The sequence below is a fragment of the Haemorhous mexicanus genome, chromosome 4 (assembly GCF_027477595.1).
Source record: "Haemorhous mexicanus isolate bHaeMex1 chromosome 4, bHaeMex1.pri, whole genome shotgun sequence".
NCBI classification, from domain to species: Eukaryota; Metazoa; Chordata; class Aves; order Passeriformes; family Fringillidae; genus Haemorhous; species Haemorhous mexicanus.
This window is the reverse complement of record NC_082344.1, coordinates 51,505,646-51,530,024: the sequence shown is the minus strand read 5'-3', so window position 1 is coordinate 51,530,024 and position 24,379 is coordinate 51,505,646. Positions and strand designations below refer to the sequence as shown.

Below are 24,379 nucleotides of genomic sequence, written 5' to 3'. Positions count from 1 at the left end.
CAGCAAATTCTTTACTTCATGAAACAGCCGAGCTAGGGAGAAGTCACATTAACAGCAGTCTAAGTAGTCTGCAGTTACTGGAAAGTCTCAGTTCTTCCAGTATAGGATAACTAATACCACGTGGCAGATTATACTCCACACTGGACAAGCTCAGCAACTGATAGCTGCAAAACCTTCATTGAAAAGGCAGATCTTACAATGCCCTGTAAAGCAGTCTGACTCTAGTCTTACAGCACTAATGACTATTTTATCATCACTGATCATCACTTGTTCTCAGTGAAAGAGGAAAGAATCAGTTCCAATCAATTCAAAGGAAAAAAAAAAGAAAAATAACATAATACTGTGTAAAAATAGTATTTGAGTCAATTAACACCATTCATAAATTCAAGACTGAAAAATAGCTACTATTCAACAGCACATCCACTTACGTTGCATTTCTGCAGGTACTGCCTTGAAAAATAATGTTCTTTTTTCTGCTTTTCTTGAAGCTCTGAGAAGAAATTATAGCTCCAATGGTTACATTACCTCATATGCTTTCCGCTTCATTTCCTTGCATAATGCATCACATTCCAGTGAAACTTGGCCCTCTTGTATCTTGCTGCACTGCACTTCCTGTTAAGTATAATTTGTCTTTTATGATCATTTCCCTATATAAGATTTAATTATCAACTTCTTTATGAAAATAATAAAAGTTTCTTATTTAGTAAAACATTTGTTTTACATATAAAGCTTATGACTGAATGTTATTTCAACATGTAATTATATATTAAATTGTCCTTTTTTTCTTCTTTCTTATAAGCTAAGCTGAAAGGAAAAATAAATCTACAGTCCAGTTTAACTTTACTCCTCTTTACTCATCTGTTTGCCTTAGACAAGTAAGATAACCTTCTGAACCTTTGCATTTGGTGTGTCAGAAATTTCATATATATTAACTGGCTTAGATTACAGGACATAGTCTGGTCATGGTGGGGAAATTAATTCTCAATCATACTTTCTCCCCTTTTCCTAGTATTGAAGAAATTAAAAAAAAAAAAATCAACGAAGTGGTTATCTGTAAGTAGAGGCTGCTCAGTTTTAAGCACTTATTCTATATATGTCATCTTTTCTCTTGCTGGGCATCCCACCTGCAAGACTTCTTGGATGCACAAGACATATTTTCGAGAAGCTTAGGACTCTGGGGAACTGCTGGAAGATTTAGAAGTTAACTGGGTACTGAAAGGTCATTTGAACACTTTTTAATTAAGACAGATCATGGGGGTTTTTTTCCATTAAGACATTATCATTTGTCAATATAAAATTCTGTTGTTTCCCTCATAATAGTGTATGGGTATAGTAAACCTGTTATATTACTTTGTTCTTATCTGTGTTAGAAGCTAAGGATGCTGATGCCCATACTTGATTTAGGTTTGCAGGGAACCTTAATTAATTATATTAGTTCAGGTTTCACAACATCTGTACTAATTCCAACTTCTGTACATTTTCCCAATATTGTCATAAAAATGTAATTTTTATTCTCAAATCACTCCAGATCATCTGAGGATTTTTCTCACAAAAATTTAAGTGTGAATGAAGTTAAAGCTATTGTAAGTCAGGCAGCTAACATATTTTAGAATTAACATGGTTTTATATTCTCCAGTGAATCTTCTGATACAGCAGCCCAGATCTTCAGCTGATGTGAAACGTTACAGCCCTACTATAGTAACAGGCCCTTATCCAATCTGCAGCATCTACATAATCCATCCATACAAGCTCAGGAACATGCAAAGAATATACATCCTTCAGAAACTGCAACTTGTAAATTTACCTTTTTCAGTCTCTTACACAGACATCGGAGTTTAACCTTCTGGCTGCAATTAAGAGGACAGCTACCTGAATGGCAAATCTCTTTACACCGGTGACCACAGGGCAACTGTAAGGAATAAAACACAAATTAAACTCCCACATCAAAAAAGCATTGTAAAATTATCAAAAACCCATGGAATTGGCTTCATTTCAGATGCAGAATTTTAAAAGAAAACTCATTCAGGTAATCAATCTTTTAAACTTGTAAAATAATTTATTTTTCTTTTCCTTTTTTTTTTTTTTTTTTTTTTTTTTTTTTTTTTGTGGGGGGGAAATGTTTGCTTATTATTTACTGGTTTTCAGTTCCTGTAAGATGATTTCTCTTTTATTGGCACAGCTTCATTAGAAGACAATTTCTCCTTTCACATGTTTCAAAAACAGTAATTTCCACAGTAATGTATACAACAATCACCCCAGCTATCTCTGTGCTGGGGGAATACAAATGGATAAGGTTAAAAAACCCTGAAAACTGAAATTATGTGTACTGTAGGTACTTGTAGATTAGACAGAGTAATACAGGAAGAGGAAAGAATCAGAAGCAAAAAGACCACAGAAGAAATCTTCTATTCAAGCATTATCTGAACTAAGCAAAAATCAAATAAAGGTCACCAAAATTCTTATCATGTCAAAAATAATTTCAAAAATTCCTAAATTTCTGCATTTGGCAGATTATCCTATTTCTGCCATCAGAAACATAAAGACTTTTTTTACTGCCAGTGCAATTTTTAACTTACAAAGTAAGTATTATCGCTCATTTATTGTGTACGGATTGAGTTACTAATTTAAGTATGCTGATTGATAAGAATGCAGCAGTGCTTCCAGCATTGCATTAGATAAAGTATGTCAGGAAAGTAAACAGATTTTTTTCATTGTTAAGAACTTGACTAAAAATATCCCTTGCTCATGAGAAGTCTTCACAGTAACAATTTTTCATTTTCAATTACATAACCCAATACAATTAATAACTAAAGATAGAATCTCACAGAAGACATCTAAGCAACTTAGTTATAGAGAGCTTTAAAGCCTCTATAAATGCTTAAAATAGCATTAGACAGTGTTCTTTATCAAAAGTGAAAATTCACCTCTTCACTGTCATCAAGGGATTAACACAAATTGGAAAATGCTCTAAGACATACAATTTTAAGATATGTTTTTCACATTTATTAAAAATTCAAAATGTATACATACTATATCACTTCATCCACAAGAATGAAAACAGTAAGTATCAAACCCAGGTGGGTACAACTTTGATTAGTAAGCCTGGGTTCTCAGAAGTCCATTGGAACTGGCACAACATCTGAGCTAGTATCATGAAACACATACCTAAACAGAACATGAATCTTTCAGACTAGAATTATGGAACACTTCTACATGTCTTCATGTCCATGACAGTCGCAAGCCATTACAGATAGATACTTTGTGCTTTCAGCTCAGTTTCTTAGTTATTGTTTCAGCACATTTCATACAGGACTATAAGGAACCTTTAAGTCACCATGTTCTATCCTGAAATCCAGTCTTCCTAGAGGCAGGTACCTCATATATCCTTCCAGGACTGGATGAACACCTACTGTGGAAACAGTCCCCCATTCTGAGCCTATTCTACTGTTTCACTAAGGAGGCTGCTCCATGAGGTCACTACAAGATACAAGAGGTTTTTTTGAGTTTCCTAGGTTTGTTCTAGCTAGTCAAGCTGCAGTTCTTATCCTCATATTGAACTATTTCTGTCTTTTCTTAAAAGGCTCTTTATTATCATAGTATTGCCTTAATTGAATTTCAACTATGTTCAATCAATGTTTCTTGAATACACAGCCAGAACTGCATGTAATATTTCAAGTGACATCTCAGCAAGAAGGACTTTGTACCATGCCTTGATTGCACCTCATTCTTCGTAGGGTACATTCCCCAAAACATCTTCAGCTCTCATCGCATTTCTCTCCAGCTAATCATGCAGTGAAAATAAGAATATCTGCTGTTTCCTGGGAGCTTATTATAAGCTTCAAATGTATGGTCTTATTGTTTTGGGCTTTTTTTCTGCATTTAATAATATGACCCCAATACATGTGTTCTACAGATGCACTTCCTCAATTCTCATACACTGACAACACCCCACAACTTTTCATCAGAAAATTACCATGTTTTTACTGCCAAGGTCATTACTGAAAACAATGCAAAGTTAAGAGTCAGTTCTGTCCTTGGAAAATCTTCCTTATTGTTAATATCTCTTGCTCCATCTTTTTCTTTAGTTTTGATGTTGTTTTGGGGGAGGAAGTTGGGTGGTTTATTCAAAAGATAATCAAATACAGTTGTTTCTTTTAGCCACCTTCATGCTGGTATTAACCCTCTCCTGTATCTGAACTAGATAGTCACTAAGTAGCATTGACTCACTCATTCAGCTGAAGCTGTATGCAGCCGATGTCACCTACTCATTTTATCTGGAGGAAAAAATATAGAAATTGGTCACCTTATCAAAGAAGGAATCTAGTTTTTTTTCAAGCACAACTGATCATCAGCAAATATTTTTCCCTGAAATCAAAAAATTATTTTGCCTCATTTTGAAAATATGAGGGGAAAACCTTGTCTGAGCCTTGTATGCTACCAAGGCAAGACTACCACCCAGAATGCGGAAGCTAATGGCAGAGTGTCCTCACAACTGACTACAGTCTCTGCAAAACCAATTTGCTGCTGCTGCATGAACACTGCCTCCTGGCTCCCTACACAACAGCATCAGACAATAACTCCATCTAGTCTCACCTGCAAGTCACTCATGCTGGCTAGAACAAGCCATGGCTAAACTATTACTTCCAGCTTACTCTTCCATAATAATTAGGCACATTTTCATTAATAGTGTCAAAGCCCAAACAGTCGTGTCCTAACTGACATGTTAGAGCTGCAAATTCAAGACAGTAATCCTCACTTCATCTTCTAAGTGCTACTGCAATAAAATTCTTAGACACCATTAGACCAAAATATTTATAGCGCAGGAATATGTTATTCCAATACTGAAAAGCAAATGCACACGCTTAAGTTTCCCTGCCAGCTTTTTTCTTGTCCTATATCTCTGTGCGGGAACTTTCTTCTTACTCCCTCCACTAAAAAAAACCAACACTAAAAAAAATATCAAGAGAAGCTGTGAAATGAATGGCAAAACAACATTTCCCCATGATTGCAGAAAACAAAAGAAATCATTCTGCTGCTTCTGCTGAATAAAAAATGTAATGGGGAAGGATTTTTTTTTTGCTTTTTTTTAGGTCAGTGCTGAGCTACATGGTGCTCAAAGTGTGTGCCCCCTTTGGGGGGACACTGTACAAAATCTCTTGTCAACAGCTTCTGGACTAAAGCCCAAATTGGACAGGCTTTATGTTTGATATGACAAAGCCATTAAAATAAGGGATTTAATCCACAGCTCTGAAAAAAACCAACCAAAAAATGTGCTAAAATTTTTTTACATAGGCAGTGCATTTATGTCTTAACCTGTCAACACTTACGGAGGTTTAAGTGAACTCCAGCTGAAGGCAGTAAACACAACCTGTTAATACACATCTGATAATACAGAAAATAGCCTGGTTCTAAAGAAAACAGCACTTTTGAGCACCGATCCCAAAAGCTAAGTACAAAAGAGAATTTTACCACTTCCAAAGACAAAACTAAATTTTTCCAATCCACTTACATTTGCAGTGTGTGTTTTCAGAATTTAATTTTATTTCCAGAATGTTTAATTAGTTCAATGCATTAAAAAAAACCAAAAAGATTTATCATAATGAAGTCATGTATTTCACATCAAGACAAAAGTAGAGTGCACAGTAAAACTACAAAGTATGGCTATTTTGTCAAAAAATACTAACTATATGGAATAAAGTATTAAATACAGATTCACAAATACTAACAGGAAAACACAGACAATGAAAACTGATGGACTTAAAATTTCTATGTAAGAATTGTCTCAAAACATCTGCAAGCATGATCGTAAGAATTTAATCACCCTGATTAAGAAAAAAATAAAGTTAAATTTCCTTTAACAGGATATCTTGTTATTACTACCAAACAAAGAATTAACTTTTTAATTAAAATATCTCATATATAACAGCTGTTGCAGCATTAAAGACACTGCTTATCCCTAAAGCAGAAAGGAAATATCAGCTGTACTATGCAATGCTGGAAGTTACTTTTTTAGTTTTATACTGCCATAGCCAAAAGAAAAGCATGGAACTTATCAAATTTTTCAAGGTACTGTAGCACTTTTGCAAAGGACCAGACAATATAATTGGTTTTCTTTATCCCCAAATGTACCACAGCAACTGTAAAACAAATGTGTTATCTGTCCTACCACTGTCTATTAATATTATCTACTGCCATTTCCATTAACCAAAAACATCTCAAAATGACAACTGCAATAAAACACTTCATTCTGTTGAACCTAAGTTGCACTATGGTAAGCTAGAAGTGATAGTGCACACTGATTTATAGGAAACATCAACTTCATTGAGCTCTGCGAATGACTCGATGTCAGCTTCTGACATTGAATAACAAAATTCTCAAGAGACACTAACGTGAAATTTACTTGAGGCTTCCAGAAGTACACACAAAAACACTTCCAAATCAGTTTTGGGCAGACATTTTAGATCTGCAGTCTGTAAATGCTCTAAATTCAGTAGTCATATACATCTTATCACTGGCCAAGTTGTTTGTAAGTTCTTGTCTCTCAAGACAAAAACTTAAAAACAACAAAATGAGCTTGGCCTGTATTTGCTGGGGAGAGGTGGTAGTGGGAGTGGCAGGGTGGTGTCCATTAAGGCTGCCCCTTCAAATTCTGTTTATCAATGATTTCCTTTAAAAGAGCACTATTAGTATAATTTGTATTATGATACAGGTATCTCATTTTCTCACAGCTGCAGAGATGTATTTTGTTTATAAAACAGAAACAGACAAAACATCCCTAGAACTGTTCAGTATTCAGAGAAATAGAACAGACTTTTTAGACAAAAAATAGTAAAACCCCCATACAGTACCCCTGTAGTCACCAAAGTAGGATCTGAAGAAAGTAGGAAGAAGTGTAACACAAAGATATGAACTACCTGAAGCAAGAAGGTACTAATAGCTAATTTCTATATTTCATGAAAGACAGTAAGAGCTAGAGCTAGCATCACAGAAAAGGAAAAACATGCATTTTTTCAGCATCAATTACAGTAAAACAATGGTCTGGATAACAGAAGCTAGAAAAACCCCTCATTTTCCAAAGCATTTAAAGGAGTAAGAATTTTAGAATTGCTTCACAAAACTAACATAAATTCTGTTACTGTACTCCTTATTTCACATCCCACCAAACGAAGTAAAAAAGACATTATCTGTGGGACAGGGCAATTCTGAACTGCAAGCTGGAGTTTGGGACCACTGCTAGGTGGATTTTAAATCCCAGACTAAGCCTGGGGAATACATTCAGAAAAATCACAACAGTTATATTAATCAAAAATGAGCTATGGGAAACAAAAGATTCTTTGAAGAGAAGCTGAAGTACAGAACATATAGTTCATGATAAGAGATTGTAAGCACTCTTGAAAATACAGAGAAGGAAGTCATGGAGCAAATAAAACCAAAGGAACAGAGAAGGACATGAAAGGACAAAATTAAGAGATAAATGGACAATTAAGTAATATCTCAAAGTGTTCCCCCACCAGGAAGTGAGCTTTCAGACATCCAAATGAGAAAATTGTGACAGAACATTCAAGTACAGAAAAAAAATCCACCAGATAGGCATCTACAAGGGCAAAAAGCAGAAAACATAAGTATGTACAGAGCACAGTCTTCCCATTGGGGTTAACCCAATCTTGTCTGAAAAGCAGAGGATTAGACACAGTTGCGAAAGCAGGAGAAATCTTGTAAATTTTTGTATTTATTCAAAATTTAAAAAAAAAGCTTTCTAATAAAGACAAGGACTCAAATTTGAAATTTCTGACATTGGATGATACTGAAATTCCTGCTTTTCCACTTTACACATTTTCTAACCCTCCAGTGGGAAATGGAGTAAAGAAAGAGCTGTCACTCTCAGCACAATTAATGACTACTAAGGAACAAACATAAAATAGTAAGTAACACAAGGATTTCTGAAAGCACACAAGCAGCACACAACTGCAGCACTGGGAGGGCAAGGACAAAGTCCTTTGGCCCATCCCTCACATCCAGTTGTAGGTAACACTGCTGCAAGAGACATCCTGAAACACTTCTAAGCTGCTTCTGATGAAAATTCGGTAGCTTTATTACTTAAACATAGTATTGAACAGGAATTTTCTTTACTGATGCTACTGGCTCATAGCCTATGTATCATGTAGTAAGGGTATTATTCCTCTCTTCTTCACAGCAAATCTTTAAATGCACCCAGATACAGCAGAGAGACTAACTGGCTTGTCTTCCATTTTACACTACTTAACATGTATTTCACTAATACACCAGGAAATTATTATCCCACCTCATTTATTAAGTATAAAATCCCTTAGCCTCCAAATTGCACAGATAGGGATTATAAACCTGCACTTACATGAGAATAGCAAGCACAATTCCTACCATTTTTCCTAATCAAACAGCATCTTATAATTTATGAGATATATATTGATGACCAGTTTTTAACCATGTAAGAGGACATACTCTTCCACATTAAATCTCATCTGTGTGTTTAAACATCCAAGCCATTAGTGCCTTGGAGACAAACCTCTGTTCCTTTAGTATAACCCTCCTAGTTGATAGGAATATATTAATAAATGTCCTTCAAGTACAGTTCACTAACCATCTTCAAATCTATAATTTAATATATTCATTTAGACTAAGCTTCTCTAGTTTGCTTGGCCTATATTCACAAAATTCCACATACCCATCAACTGAAGTATTTCTTTGGTAATATGGCTTACCTCTTTTGGACACTGATTTCTGCAGGAAGTAAGAAGCTCCTTTTCTTTTACATCGGCACATGTTAGTTTTCTGTAAAAGGAAAGATGTATTTGTGTTAAAAAAAAGCCCCAAACAATTGAAAAATACCAGAAGTCAATGCAATTAGGGGTGTATTTTCAGTATATTTCACTGTAAATAAAAGCAGACTCATTTGTCTACATCCGGTGTGACTAAATATAAACAGCCCTGTTTTACAGACAAACCCACATAAATTTAGAGGACTTAAAGTACTTTAAAGAAAATGAAGAAAAATATACTTGCATATGATGAATATTTTCAGAACAATCCCCAAGTTCCAACTCATATTTCGTGAAGTCTAGCTTAAAATCTATCCACACACACAAATGATTAAAAAAGTGTACAAATTGAAAGACTAAGCAGTTTTTCAATTAAAACAGCTAGCAATTGAAAGATATTAACTGCAAAGACAAAAATCTTTTAGACTAACTACATTCATTTTAATACTTGTATAAAATTCTTCCTACATACTCTAAAAGAAGCACATATAGAACAAATTTTATATAGATTGCATTATATTTGCATAATTCAAAGGATTATCTGTATTATAAAAACAACTTCTGTTCATGAGACTCCATGCATTTATAGTAATTTTAGCAGTAATACCAAATAAAATACTTCCAAAATTTAAATAGAAAAAACCCATTATCCTAGAAATTATAATCAAGAGAAATTTTATAAATTGCCATAAGAGTAGCTCCCATCCCCAGGCATTTCAAATTATTTCCAGTTAATAGCATTCAAATGAAAAGCTGAGTTCTGAGACTTACAAGCATTCAATATACAGTACTGATAGTTTGCAGTGACACTTTATTTTAAGCATCTGGAGACATGATGGGCAATCCCCAGGATGACAGGGCAAAACACATCGGTGAGGACAGCCAGCTGGCCGGGGCTTGGTGCACTCCTCTTCACACTGTGAACATTCTGGACCCGCCTAACAAAATTAAAACAAAGTACTAAAGAAAATGCCAAGTATTTGTTGTGTGGGGCGTCATTAACGACCCGTTACATAGAAGAAAGAGTTGGGGTGTTTCTGCTATGAGAATCAAGCTACTCAGTAAGATATTTCACAAGCAAGAGTAATTATTAAAATATGTTTTTTAAGAAAAAAACAGAAATGCCAGTTTTTGTCAGTCAAAGAGAATTCTGTTTTCCCTCCTGGGCATAAAAGAACATTCTTAATATTAGTGCTTTGGAAAGTGACCATAACCCCTGTTAATTCTCTAAGGAAAATTGTTAAAAAAGTAATTCACTACATATTCAAAACCAACTTATCCCACTCACCATGTTCTTGTAATGCTTGAGTCATTGCATACTACCCTCTAATACAGGGCGGAGGGATTGGTTTGCTTGATTTTGAGAAGCAAACTTTAAGTCATTCCATTTCCATATACATATGATATTCTGTATAATCTTCCAAAAAGGATTATTAACTTGGGAATATCCTAGGAACTGCCTAAGGTCTTGCTTCTATTCCACAGACTACACAAGTCTACCACAGCTGTGAAGTCACTGTTATTCCAGGTGATGTGATCACCGGCACAAGGTGATGAACAGCACAGTAAATAAAGCTTCATTTCTACTCGTATTCTTAACAACACTTCCAGAACCCCAATCTGCGACCAAACAGACCCAGACAGATGGACATGATTTATCAACTGAACCTACACAACACAATATTTAAGGCCCACTATCCCATTCAATGTTTAGTTTCCAAGTGAGCCAAAGTAAAGCAAATTTATTCAGGAATGAAGCTACAAAAAGCTTCCCCAAAAGGACTTTTCCAACACCAGTGTTCCACTTCATGCTGTTCAAAATAGCAGCATAAGAATTTTAAGGTTTTAAGTTTTTCCCCAGTCCCCTTTCCTTCTCCTTCTATAGATGAATAATTTTTGCTGAAGTTTAAAAAGAAACCTTTGTACACTGATTGTTTACAAATCTTAACTCACAAAAATTCAAATCTAAGAAAAACAACAGCAACTAAAACCATTTAGAAAACTGTCATATAACATTTAACAGTAGGTAAAAGTAAACAGCTGGCCTTTCTGCAACATTTTTCTAACACAACATGCAGAACAAACTGAAATTCCAGACAGAAAAATCACTACTCAGACATATAAGCCAGAAATTTAATCAGCCCTGACTACATTTAGTCTACCAAAACAAGAGAACAAAAGCTCTAAAGGTCAACACCAACTTGAGTTCATAAGAATTGAAGAAAATTGAGAAATGAGATTTACCCATGCTTTGCAGGTACACAGACTCCCATTCTTCTAGAGTGTACTGCCTCATTCAAAATGGAGCTAGGAATAGTCCTGACTCATTCACATTTTAATTGGCTTAACTCAAGCAGCAGGCAGGCAGCCTCTTCTAGACAGAACTGGGGATGCTTAACTGTCACTCTCACTATTTACAGATGTCACTCTGTTGCTACAAGTTACTGCTCCACCAGACGCACTAACAGCCCATACTCCTCACACAAAATTTCCACAATCATAGATTAATGTGTTAGCTACAATATACAGTTATTAAATGACAACACCATCACTTCCAGGACATGAATCCATAGAGATATTATGTTATTTAAGTTAAATGTAAGCTAGTTGAAATACAACATTCCTGCTTTATACCCAACAAAAGGGTTCTCTATTTTCTAAATGCCCAGATTGCCCATGCTGCAACTTTTTCTAAAGTAATGCTTAAGAAAAACTTGAGAAGCTGCTTTCCTCCAAATCATGATTCTCCCAAACCATAAAACATATATATGTGTCTCTCACTGCTCATAACTTGAACAATTTTAAGCTTTATACTTTTGTTTCACATTATCTTCAGCAGTTAACACCTGCAACTTCACTGCATAAATGACAGTTTCTAGTAGACACTGACAAACATGAATGTATCATCCCAGGACTTTGAAAAGTCTTCATCAGTTCTGCAACATTTCCAGTGCTCTCCTAAAGGTTCCCAGCCTCCTCAACCCATTTAAGATCTCCTCAGTAAATAGTTTCCCCAGTAGATTGCAAGTGCATTTATATACACTTATATTTGATTATGAGTAGCTCCCCTTGATCTTGATAGTTACAAAAAGTAATTTCAGAAGAGACTTCTCTAGGGTATTAAATAAAGTTCTGATGAAATCAAAGTAATGTCATCACAAAACAAAGTTATAGAATTTGCAAAAAACGTAATACTGTCTCAGATTTCTAGTCTAAGGAAATACAGATTAGCTAACTGTCACACCATCAATGGGAACAGCACACATGCAGGTCTCCCAGCAGGATCCAGAATAGATCTTTACCTTCCAGCTGCAAATTCCTTATTTTCCAAATAAAACTGAAGACAATTTCCATATAAAATACATAAAATATACAAAAACAAAAGCAAAAAGGAAATTAACCTACCTTCTTTCCATCTGCACTACTGTTTGATTTAGTAACACGATGACATTCTTTCATACAGGTATGATTCTGACAATCAAGAAGCCGCCCACAAAATCTCTTACATGAGTAGGGATTTGCAGAGTGACATGGCAACGGACTAACCTAAAAGTTAAAAATAAATAAATATATATAGATATTCAGGTGGGATATATATACAAACATTGCACATATGATAGCATGTGAGAAATATATATTTACACACATAAAGACACAGAGTTATTACAGAGAAGCTTTGGTTCTCCTTTGAAAAAAAAAACCACCAGAGAAATTTTATTTCTTTTTAAGTATCATTTGGGTTCACGTCCACATAACAATGCATCCAAACAAATTTGTTTTACACTGACTGTAACAGGAAAAAAGCACACTTCATTAAGCAAGCTGACTTCTGCAGCATGGTTTCCCTTTCTTTTTGAAAGAATATTATGAGCTCAAATCTTTTAGTGTCATTTGCTCCATCCTTCTGAATTGCACTCACGTCTTACATTAAAGATTCCTAGGGTGCTTTACAATTATTGCAAAAGACAGTAACAGTTTGCTTTCACAGGGCTAATTGTGTTATGGTCACCATAAATCAAAAATATTTTACAGTCTGAAAAACAGAAAACAAGCTGCAAGCCAGAAATTCTAAAAAGTGAATACTGACTACATCAAATATAACTCCCAGGAGAGGTAAGGAGAGGCAGAAATAGCTCCGTAACAGGACTAAGTTTTTAATGTCTTATGTCACATCTGTATTTTCCAATTTGAGGTCAACACTCCAGTTAACAGAACTCTGCAGAAACCTTCAGAGCATCTACTTAAAAGCCATTACTCTTCACTGGTACTGAAACCAGTGTAAACTCCTAACTAGGTTACTTGCCTAAAGTTGAATAGTCTAAGTCCCTCCATACAAAAGGATTAGAGGAAACTCGCTGTTAGCATTTTCCAACCATTATATAATACTCATACAAAAAAAAAAAATTAGTTTTCTGTGATGCTGTCAAAAAAATTGATTTTTTTTCTTAATTTCATGTCATTTCTCAGAGAAAAACAAACTATTCATGATGTTATTACACAAGAGGCTAATGTGACATAACTCACTTTGACTAAAGGGTGTGATTTTATGTTGCAACTGCAGTTGAACAAACTGCTTTGCAGGGTACCCATTCCTTTTCTCTCTTCAAACTCTACAACCCTCACAGCACTCCCCTACCACTTTGAACAAGTCCTACCACACATCCCTCTTTACAGAAAGATGATTCAAATAATCAAAATGGAAGAAAAGCAATCAAGAGAAAAACGTTTCTTGCCTTTTGCCAGTGGCCTGGCCATACAAACAGGTGAACACAGGAACTGAAAAGAAAGAAGAGAGATGACCCCACAGGGCAGAATGAGGGACAGCCTCTCTTCAGCACTGTCCATGTTATCTCCCTCAATCACACAAAGTACAATTTAAATCCACTTGCCTGTATAATTTTTCTGGGCTTCACTCAAAAAATACTACTCCACCACATCACTTCAAAATCCAGCTCATTCACAAGACCTCTGAACTCCCCTGATCATCCTGACTCACCAAGACTAAAGAGAAGTCTGCATGGCAGGCTGAACATCAAGTATGGCATACACAGGAGAAAATCCTGAGGCCATCACATCCAACCACCTTCACACCCCTGTGTCAGAGCTGAAGCTAATGCTGGCTAAAGCACTAACACAACAACCACACCTGGATCCTACTGCCCCTTGCAAATACCCTACTCTGTCTCTGATGGATGCTTCCGGTGACCAAAGGAGGAAAAGCCAGCAAGCAGCAGGTCTGAAGCAGAGCCTAGTACCCTACCCAGAATGCACTTACCAATTACCAAAGCTTTTAATGTTCCTAATCTCCCTCCCCAGAGCACAACATCATTTCAGTAGCAATATAAGTAGTCAAATGATGTTAAAGATAAAAGAATGAAAAAAAGATGTGTTAATCATTACATTCCACTCACTTCTCTACCTTTCCTTGCTCGCCCACTGCCACTCAGTTTTTTATGACTATGTTTCTGCTGTGGCTCAGACAGTGACAGCAGATCAGGGCAACAACAGCAATTAGCTCTAGCTGTTCCATAATGCTGGTGAGACTTTTGTTACCAGGAGTTAGTCTTCCACCAGTAAGGGCACAACCACTAGCTCCAGTTACAGCCAAGCACTTGGGCAGAAGTGGAGCATCCTTCCCAGTAGCATCACTCAAGTACACAATGAGAAGCACTGTTAAACAAAGGCAAGACTGGTGAAACACACAAGTCAGCCAGGCAACAATGGCAGCTTTCAGAGGCCTGACTAGAGGAAATACTCCAGCCCTCTGGCTGCATCCAGCAGAGCTTCAGCTTGAGCTCGGTACGATATGACAATCTCCTGGAATCAACTGACACGGCAGCCAAAAATTGAAAATTTTCAATTAATTTAAACCTACATTATTTTTTTTCTCCATTTCTCTGCTGTGAATCTAAATTATAAATCCAGCCGAGAAAGTAAAGTTTTACTTCTTACAGTTGGAATGAGTTTCTGAAATGGTTAAATAAGGGCTGGAATTCTTAATACAAAGACAAACATCAAAATAGCCACAAACTCCAGGAGGCTGATGAGCTGAAGAATGAAGAAGGCAGATGAGAACCATAAGTATTTTATGAAAGCTGAATGGGAAAACAAAAAAAATAAGAAGGCAACATTTTCAGACTACAGGTCTTCCACAGGACAAGGAAAGAAATGAAAGGAAAAAAACACATGACAACTTTCAAAAGCTTTCCAGGATTTTGGGAAATCTCCCAAATGCATAAAAGCAATTAACAGATAAATCAATTAGAATATGAAAACAAAAATCGACATGGCAAGGAAATTCTGGAAACCTTTATAAGGGTTTAGCCATAAAGATTGTTCTCATCAAGTTTCACATTACATTTTACCTAGAGGCAGAGTAATGGTCTTCCTCCTATGAAAAAATCAGAACTAAAACCCACTTAGAATATTAAAATATACCATTAAATTCCTACCAATAGAAAAAAAAGAAACACCCAGGAAGAAAGAGAGTTCAATGATATATCAAGCCCAGCTTGATACAGGATATTTACAAGGAAGCAAAACCAGAGCATTTTCCTTCCTCTAGAACATTTAATGAAATGAAGCAACTAGAACAAAATCACACAGCAGATAAATTGATATCATAGTCAGTAAAGATTTCCTTCATTGTCATCATTTACCTTGCATCAGCTTTAATGTATGTTTCCCATAAAAAAGAGATTTAGAATAACTTCATTTTAAAATATTTTAAAACAGTACATGTGTACTACTGCTATGAAATTCCAACATATATAACAGTTAAAAGAACATCAAGATTTCTTTTTTGGGACGACATCAACCATAGGAGATTTTTCTGACACACAACCTGAAACAAAATTGAGAGCCACTTTTAAGAGCCTACAAATGGAAGAATGATGAGTTATTTATTGTTCTAAATATATGTAAAATTATTTAAGAGAAGGCTGTAGACTTCAGCTAAAAGAAATGTTCTTTTAGCTTAAACATCACGTAGAATCATACTTCCAATAAGCACAGATTTTATATAATTACATAATCTGAAAAGTAATTTTAAGTCTGTTCTTAAGTGATAAATTGCTTGTTCTAAATGCCAGAACATGTAAGACCTCCAACTAAATCAACCCCTTAAAAATAGTTCCTAAATTAAATACCAAAGAGAAATAAAATAGAAAAAACAAGCCCATACACAGCCATCCCAACAAACAACCAACTCCAATATCTACACAAATTACTGTCCAAGTATAAAAAAAATTAGACAGTAGATTTGCTTGTTATACAAGTCCTAAGGTGTTTGCTTTTATTCTCTATTCTACACATTGTCAGCAGTCATCCTGATAAAACACAAGAAGACTTTACAGCTTGCTTCATTCCTAGTTTCTTTCTTTTTTATATCTCTTCCATTATAGGAAGTATAACAATAGTCCAACATAAGCAGTAGCATAGTACAGCAATAAGCACCTACTCACAGCAAAAGTTTGCTTAAGAAAATTGCTACTACTTTTGTCACATGTCAAGAGTCCCCATTTCCCAGTGAAAATCCCCTCAGGAGTTGGACCCTTCTACTGGAGGGGAGCATTCCTAAATACATAGGTTTTCTCTCATTAACAAATTAATAAATTAATTTGAGCTGAGATTATTTGTTAAGAACCAATGTGGCTGCAGAACAGTGAACAGACATTTCATGTTTTTTTTCTTTCCAGAGATCTCAGAGCAACACAAAAATGTACAATGAGCACAAAATCCACTGCAAATAAAATACACTTCCTATACCCATTAATGAATCATTAATTTCCATAAATTCCACCAAAATCTCAAATAGGAGACAATTTCACTCGAGGAACTTCAGCAGGAAGGCAGCACCGCCCTCTGCGGGCTGGCAGAAGTAACAGTTCATCTAGAGTACCATGTAGCATCAAAAACTCTAAATAATTACAGTCAGCTGTAGATTCACAGGGATTTGTCCTTATTTCTTTGCAAATCCCTATAGAAAACATGACCCAAAGCCATTGAATGATTTTGCCAATACTAGTATGCAACAGAAAATGAATTTTTTTTAATTATTCTGAAACAAGTAGTAATAAGTATGTAGTAATTGTTACTATTTTGTCTTTTAAGTGTAGTGATACTGTCCTTCTGCTATGCACTTCACAGTCATGTACATCTGAACAGGACCAAATCCTTTTACATTGTCTAGGTCACATTATAGACTGGGTCTATTGACCACAGCTTGCATTTTGTTTAACATAAATTCATGGAAGTTTGGGTGAGATTCGTTATGTCCTACCAAAAACCATGTCACTGACTCAATACAAAACTGGCTGATACATATCTAAGTCTTACTGTGGGAAAACAAAGCAAAGCCCATCTGTTTCAGCAACAAACAGACAAGCACTGCTGTTCTTTTCATCCACTTTCAGGACACGTTTTCTTCAGCAACCATCAAGCTGCAAAACAGCTCTGTGGAAAAGCTGCACTCACAGCCTGGATGGGTTAGGAATGTGCTGCCCCAACAGACTGCAGCTACATGGACACTGGCAACAACATTTGAAGATGTCAACAAAATATAATTGAGGCACCATTACAACACACATCAAGACATTATTAATAAAGGTCAAAGGGGAAAAAAAATAGGCATGTTCAATATTTTTGTATTTATTTAGTGTTTTCTACAATTTTTTTACTTGCTTAAAATGATCCTAGGTTTTTTTGATAATATTGTCAGTCAGGCTTTGACGGTGAATTTATACCAGACATACCAGTAGACAAAGCCATAACAGCAATTTTTTTTTTAAATTAGTTTAGCAATCATCTTTTGAAATCAAGAAAAAATACTTGACCTTACATTTCATAACTTTTAGAAATTATTGTGAATAATGATGACAGCTATTTAAGCATCAATTAGATTCTCTTCTCAGGTAAGCCAAAACAGACAGCAACTTCAGCTAAAACTAGAGAAGGCTACACACCAGAAAGATGCTAGAAACTAACACTAAAGAAGTTTCCACTATTCTGTCTGATTTCATCCATGTGTGCTTAGATCCAAGTCACATGAAAATTTTCCTGTGTGACATTGTATTACTATCCTTTTAAAATATACACAGCAGTTCAGAGAATTCAAGAGTGTGTGACAAAGAGAGAATATTAACTATAGAATGAGGGGAAAAAAAGCATAAATATTTAGTAAGACGACCACCAAAAAACATTTAAACACCTGCAAGAAAACACAAGGAGCTAGATAAATAATGAGTTTAAATTTCTGTCCATTAATTGCACAAAGTCAAATAGTTTGTACATTCTTCAGAAAGGAACTAAAATATTCTTCTGATATGTAAACTGTTAAGGTACTTCATCAATTTAAAAATATGTATTAAAAATCTACTATTTTTTTAATGTCTGTTTTGCAGACTTACGAAGTAAGACAACTGCCATATTTCACTTCACAGGGCAGTTTCCATGACTTACCTCGTGCTGTCCAAGACACTCCCTATTAAAAAATAAAAAAATCAGATTTAGAAAATGCAAACAGTGACAGTGCTTTTCACACAAAAATTAGTGCAATCTATTTCAAAAGTGCAAATTAAGAAAATCACCCATCTATTCAGCTCAATGCCTCCTCTTTTTGAACAGTTGTTTGGATTGCTGTGTTTTATAACAAAAATCTCAAAATTTGTTTCATTGTAAATCAATTATAGTTGTATAAGAAATCAGTTACTTTTTAGAAAGTAATCTGCTTTTGTTCCAAATAGCATCTTCTTTTTCTCTTCTAATACATCATATTTTTCAGTTATTTCAGAGGTCTAGTCTGAAGAGCAGTTATTTTTTATAAAATAACCCTGATAACTTCTTGGACACAAAATAATTATCTTTCCATATAAAATCTCTTTGTTTAATTCACCTTTTTTTTATATTTTAATACTTACACTGGTATAGGAACCTCACAGGGAGGGCACGGCAGTGCAGTCTGAATGAAGGCTGGCTCAGATGGCTGCTCCCAAGGCCCTGCAGACTGATGCTGAGAGCAAAAGACACCAGCTGAATACAAAACATAAATGGAACTACCTGCTTGACCATAAATACATGTACAATCTAAAGCCTTTCCAATTCTAAGAAATTCACTTTCTAGTAACTAGCTTTTTACTAATGGAAATCTCCACATCCCATATAGACAAAAAAAATTACAGTTTTACCCTTAGCCTGGTTAGGGATGGGAATATTAAGTCCTGTGGCTCCTAGAGCTAAAAATTAAGCACCAAGCCAAACGATAAAGACCAGTAAAACAGTTCTAACCAGTAAATAAAGGTAAATATTTCAATTATTAAGCTACTTCTATTACCGTCATGCAGTGCATACCATATGTTATGTTAAAAACTGCCAATTTCTGACTTCTAACCACAAAATTTGATGGTTTTGTAAATACCAGACTTAATTTTTTTTTCCTTATGTTAAAAGCAATTGCTTAAAGCTGAAATTAAATGTTTTTAATGCAACTTCAACAAAAATCTTATCATTTTTTGAGCAATTCAATTATGTATTACAAAAGTACTTCGATTGCAACGAAGGAACTAGAACCACTTAGCATCATGCTGAGCAGTACACCTACCTCCGTGCTTGGTTATGTGTTTACTCTGAACTCCAAAAACATCAAAACAGAAGATTCAGGTCAAACTGATGCTCATTGTTATGAACACAAGTAATGTACTGTTTTTCACTGTTTACTTACTAAGCCGGTTTGCTTCACCAGTGCTTCGTCGTGGCAGGGAGCAGGGCACAAATGGCCACATGGTAAGGTTTTCTGGCAGGGCTGGCGACACGGAGGGCACCGCCCAAAGTGACAATAGTGTTTCTCCTGGGTAGAATGGTGACAGGTAGGTGGCCGACTGAAGTAAAATCCAAGAATGAATCAATATGACAGCAAGAAATACAAAGTTACAGTCACTGGGCAAGTATGTTCAACATACAAAAAATTGAAATGAACAAGTTGTTGGTGTTTTTTGTAAATTAGTTTACTTCTCACCTTCAGCAGGCAGTTAACATTACAATAAAACTAGAAAGGAATTCTAAATAAAATTAAAAATCAAAGTTGGGTTTACATATTCAAACAGCTGTTTAAATCCTAATTCTACTCTGCACTACATAATCTTGCTACACCCCAGGAGAAAATATTCTTTTTCTTTTGCTAGTATAGTTTTCTAGATAAACTGCCTCACTGAGGTACTTCAAAACATACCAGAGATGACTTGAAGAAATGAGCTAGACTACAGAGTTGGAAAAGCTTGGTGAGACAGAACCTCCCCTATGAAGCAGGCAAGCTGCTCATGAAATCTCAGTGTCAGAAAGGTATCTGACAGGAGGGATTACTGCTTATCTCCATCTGCATGGTCAAGGATTCAGAAGACTGAGAAGTATTAACTGTATTTAGATAATGAGCAATTTTTGGCTTTCAAGGTATATTTTACCACTTTCTTTAAGAACACTTTGAACTCCACTTAACAACAGGAAACAGACCCACTTTCGATACTGACCTGCACAGCTGCTTGCATTTGGGAGGTTTGATGGTGCGCTCTCTGCCACAGGGCACTTTAATGACAGTTTTTCCACAGCTGCATTTCACATCTACAGTCTCCGGACATGGATTACAACTACCTAAAAATAAACATATTAACAGTGTGACAAGCAAGTCAGAAATAACCCCTCTCTCACATTTTAAAAAGAAGCCCAGTTATTTGGATCACACAACATTTAGATGTTTTCAATTTGTATTTCAGTCTTACATACCTATGAAGAAATAGTCATCTTTCATCTAAATTCAAAAAGGGACACTGAAAAACTGGTACAACAAAGTTTTGCAGATTTAGTATGATACTAACGTTCAGCCTATGTAAAATGAATGCTTCCTTGAAAACATCCTCCATCTCTATAAAGTTACTAATCTGATGCATTTTAAAAACTGTATGTGTAAAACATCTGTTTTAATTCATAATTCTCCCACTCCATTTCTTCACCAAGTGCCAACTGCTAAGTTTTATTACTGACTAATTTAGCAGCAAGAATATGAATCTTCTAAAAAAAGCAAAGACATGGGATTTCAGCTTCCTAATCATGTTCCAATCTGAAGCTTTAAAGAAAACAACTGAAGATATTTACAGGAAAAATTTTTAATCAATTCTGACTTGGTAGCAGGATCTGAAATGCAGCATTTCAAGAAGCAGATGTCTCACTGGCAAAAGGCTGATGAAGAGAAAAGGACGGAAGCACTACAGTCTTCATATTGCAAAGTAAATTAAATAACAATATAGTGTTCGGCATGCACAGAAACATAGAATCATTTGGGTTGGAAGAGATCTTAAAGATGATCTAGATTCAATCCCTCTGTCATGGGCAGAGACACACTTCACTAGACCATACTGCTCAAAGCCCCACCCAACACAGCCTCAAAACATTGCCAGGGATGGTGCATCCAAAAATCCTCTGGGCAACTCATTCCAATGCCTCACCACCCTCACAGTAAAAATCTCTTCCTAATATCTAATCTAAACATACTCTCTTTTCATCAAAAGAATTGTCCTGCCCCTTGTCCTGCCACTGCCTGTCCTTGTAAAAAGTCCCCCTCCATCTTTCTTGTAGGCTGCTTTAGTGACTGGAAGGCTGCCAATCTTCTCCAGTTAAAGAACCCCAATTCTCTCAACCTTTCCTCACAGGAGAGGTGCTCCATACCTCTCATCATCTTGGTGGCCCTTCTCTGGACTCTGTCCAGCAGGTCCATGTCCTTCCTGTGCTGGGACCCCAGAGCTGGATGCAGTGTTCCAGTGGGGTCTCACCAGAGAAAAGGGGCAGAATCCCCTCCCTCTCCCCCTGCCCACAGTGCTCTGGATGCAGCCCAGGACACGTTTGCTTTCTGGGCCGTGAGTGCACATGGCTGGGTCATGTCCAGCCTCTCACAGCACCCCCAAGACCCACTCAGCAGGGCTGCTCTGGATCTGTTCATCCCTCAGCCTGTGTAGATACCAGGGATTGCCCCAACCCCAGGGTGCAGCACCTTGCACCTGGCTGGTAAACTTCATGAGATTCCCAAGGGCCCACGTCCCAAGTTTTTCCAGCTACTTTTGCAAAATAAACTGAAGGTCTTAAGCTATACTGCCCAGAATGGCTAATATGTCTACAATTCACTTAAATATCCTATGAAGGAAGACAACAGACTACATTCTCCAAAATACAGAAAGGCAGAGATCAGAGATTCAGAGAGCCTGAAGGTAAGGTGAGAGCACACTGTTCTCAAATCAAGCATTATAATGTACTACAGTAGGAAGCAAAACATTTCTATTCCCTGGCAACACACTGTAAATTTCAGCAAGCACAATAAATATTTAAGAAGATAAGAAAAAAACCCAAACCACAAACAGAATAGATAAAGTTACCTTTTTTCAGGGACCCCTTCTAAAGGCCAAGTGTTTATTATCACCAACCTCTAAAAATTCTGAGATTTGGTGCCTTCTAAAGGACCCCATCTGGGTAGTTATTTACTAGGAGGCATCTATTTCCTTTAATATCAGTGGTCACTGTGATCTGACAGCTCATAGGAAAATTACCCCGACCTGGTATTACATACTAAAGATAAAATAATTAATCATAACTTTCAGTAGCTATTAAAATATATAGGTATATTGGTATATAGGGAGAAACAAAATGAATATAAATATTCTTACATTAAAATAACTGCCTTTATTAGGAATACTTTCAAACACTTATGAAGATATTACAAACTGTACTAGACTGTACTTTGTTAAAACACAGAGAATTTAGAAAAGAAAATCAATTTATCCCTGGTATCATTAGTGATTATCTTCATTATATGCAACTTTAGTTAGTAAATAGACAATTACGCTCTTCTGATAAGTTACTCTTCAAATTGTATATATTTGTTATTTACATTCTCAAAGATCACATTTGTTTTCTTCCAGACTTTATTGTTCCCATGTTAATCACTAGAAATCTTCGGCACTTTTAGCCAGCAGCATCAAATATAAACAATCATTCAACACAAAAGCTTATCCTATAATACAGCATAAGCTCTTTAGATTTCCAATCAGAATTTTATGCTAGAATTTAGTTATCAACCAAACTAACAAGGAAAAGCAATGTTACCAGTTTTCTTCTGACAGTACACAAAAAATTACATATTTCCAAGATTTTAGAGAGCTACAGGGGATGGAGAAGAAAGGAAAGGAAAAGAGAAAAGGGGGCACAATATACAGAGAAAAACCAAACTCCTAGTTTGTGGTAACACATTTAATAGCAAGTTAACAGGTACAACTACCACATTTACCTAGCCTCTCCTCCTAAGAGTCACTGCCTCAAAAGGAAGACTGGATGAACAAGTTGTGATTTATTTCCTGAGTCATTGCAATTTATACTTCATAATACTAAGGAAAATTACAGGGGCTACTTGGCTGCTGTTTCAGCAGGGCAGCAGCTTCTATGGGGAGAATTGCTGAGAGAGCAGACAATTTTCCAGTCATTCCAATTTAACCCCCTACCAAGCAAATGTCCAAGCAATCTGCCAGGCAATTTTGCCCATTTCCAGCATATTTCTAACCAAGGTCACTAAGATTCAGAAGCAAACTTTTTTGTTACCCTTCTTAGTCAGTAACAAGTTCTTATTTTCTTTCACCAGTAGGATACCGATATACATTCAAATTCCATCTTTTTTTTTTTTTTTCATTTTAAGCCCACATGTTGCATTCTAGGATTTTTAAAAACCATTCAGACTCAATCAGCCACAGTCATTTCTTGTACGCATTTGGACTTTGTTATGCATATTCAATGAACAGAACTGTTGAGAAAATGAAGTCAAGCCATGGCTTTTGTACTACACAATTGGAAAGGAGACGAGCATTTTCAGAGGGAAAGTATTAAGCAAAATCACCAGGTGAAAACTCAGGTTGCCACTATGTAAGTCCTTAAGTTCTAACCAGCACCTTCAAACGCACTGCCCCCACAAAATGCCCAGATGCAACAATGGAGAGAATTTATTAAGCACTACACACAATCATGCAAGCATGAAATTTGGCAAAAAATAAACACTATTCCATCACTATAGGGATTCTTCACCTGTTCTTACCTCTGTGGCAGCCTGAAGGGCATTTGTGATTTCTGCAGCCAAGAGTCCGTCCGCAGACTTGATCACAAGGTGGACAGTTTCCAGAACAGCACTATTAAAAAAAAAACCATAAAGTCTAATAACTGGAGGCAGAAATTTTTGGTGTACACTTTAACTCTTCCACTATCTCATTTTTTCAATACTTATTTTAAAATAAGTCAGTGCAATTTAGTCAAATTTCCTCAAACTCATTCCAGAAAAAAACACTTTACCCGTAAAGTGGTTTAAAAAAAATTCTTATTACAAAATAACAAGAAAATATACATTTGAATGCTTCATTTCAACACATTAAAAAGGTATAAGGCTTCAGAAAAAGCATAAAGTTCAAAATACTATAATATTTTAATCCCAAATAATTTCAGAAGATAGGACATCTAACACCTCACCTAATTATTCTGCAATTTCTTCTTTTATGCTCTACTTTTATGCT

At 35.8% G+C, this 24,379-nt stretch overlaps 1 protein-coding gene across 3 annotated transcripts in view; it reads right to left on the bottom strand.

Moving 5' to 3' along the window:
- Positions 1–24,379, bottom strand: part of NFXL1 (nuclear transcription factor, X-box binding like 1) — a 44,963-nt gene that overhangs the window by 10,547 nt on the left and 10,037 nt on the right. For all 3 annotated transcript variants that reach the window (XM_059844884.1, XM_059844886.1, XM_059844885.1), the window contains exons 11-20: positions 23,911–24,001; positions 20,315–20,435; positions 19,513–19,669; positions 18,713–18,804; positions 18,255–18,276; positions 12,201–12,341; positions 9,567–9,733; positions 8,739–8,808; positions 1,805–1,909; positions 526–612 (exon numbers count right to left, since the gene is read on the bottom strand). In XM_059844884.1, coding sequence (XP_059700867.1) covers positions 526–612; positions 1,805–1,909; positions 8,739–8,808; positions 9,567–9,733; positions 12,201–12,341; positions 18,255–18,276; positions 18,713–18,804; positions 19,513–19,669; positions 20,315–20,435; positions 23,911–24,001 — 1,053 coding nt within the window. The remainder of the gene's footprint in view (positions 1–525; positions 613–1,804; positions 1,910–8,738; positions 8,809–9,566; positions 9,734–12,200; positions 12,342–18,254; positions 18,277–18,712; positions 18,805–19,512; positions 19,670–20,314; positions 20,436–23,910; positions 24,002–24,379) is intronic.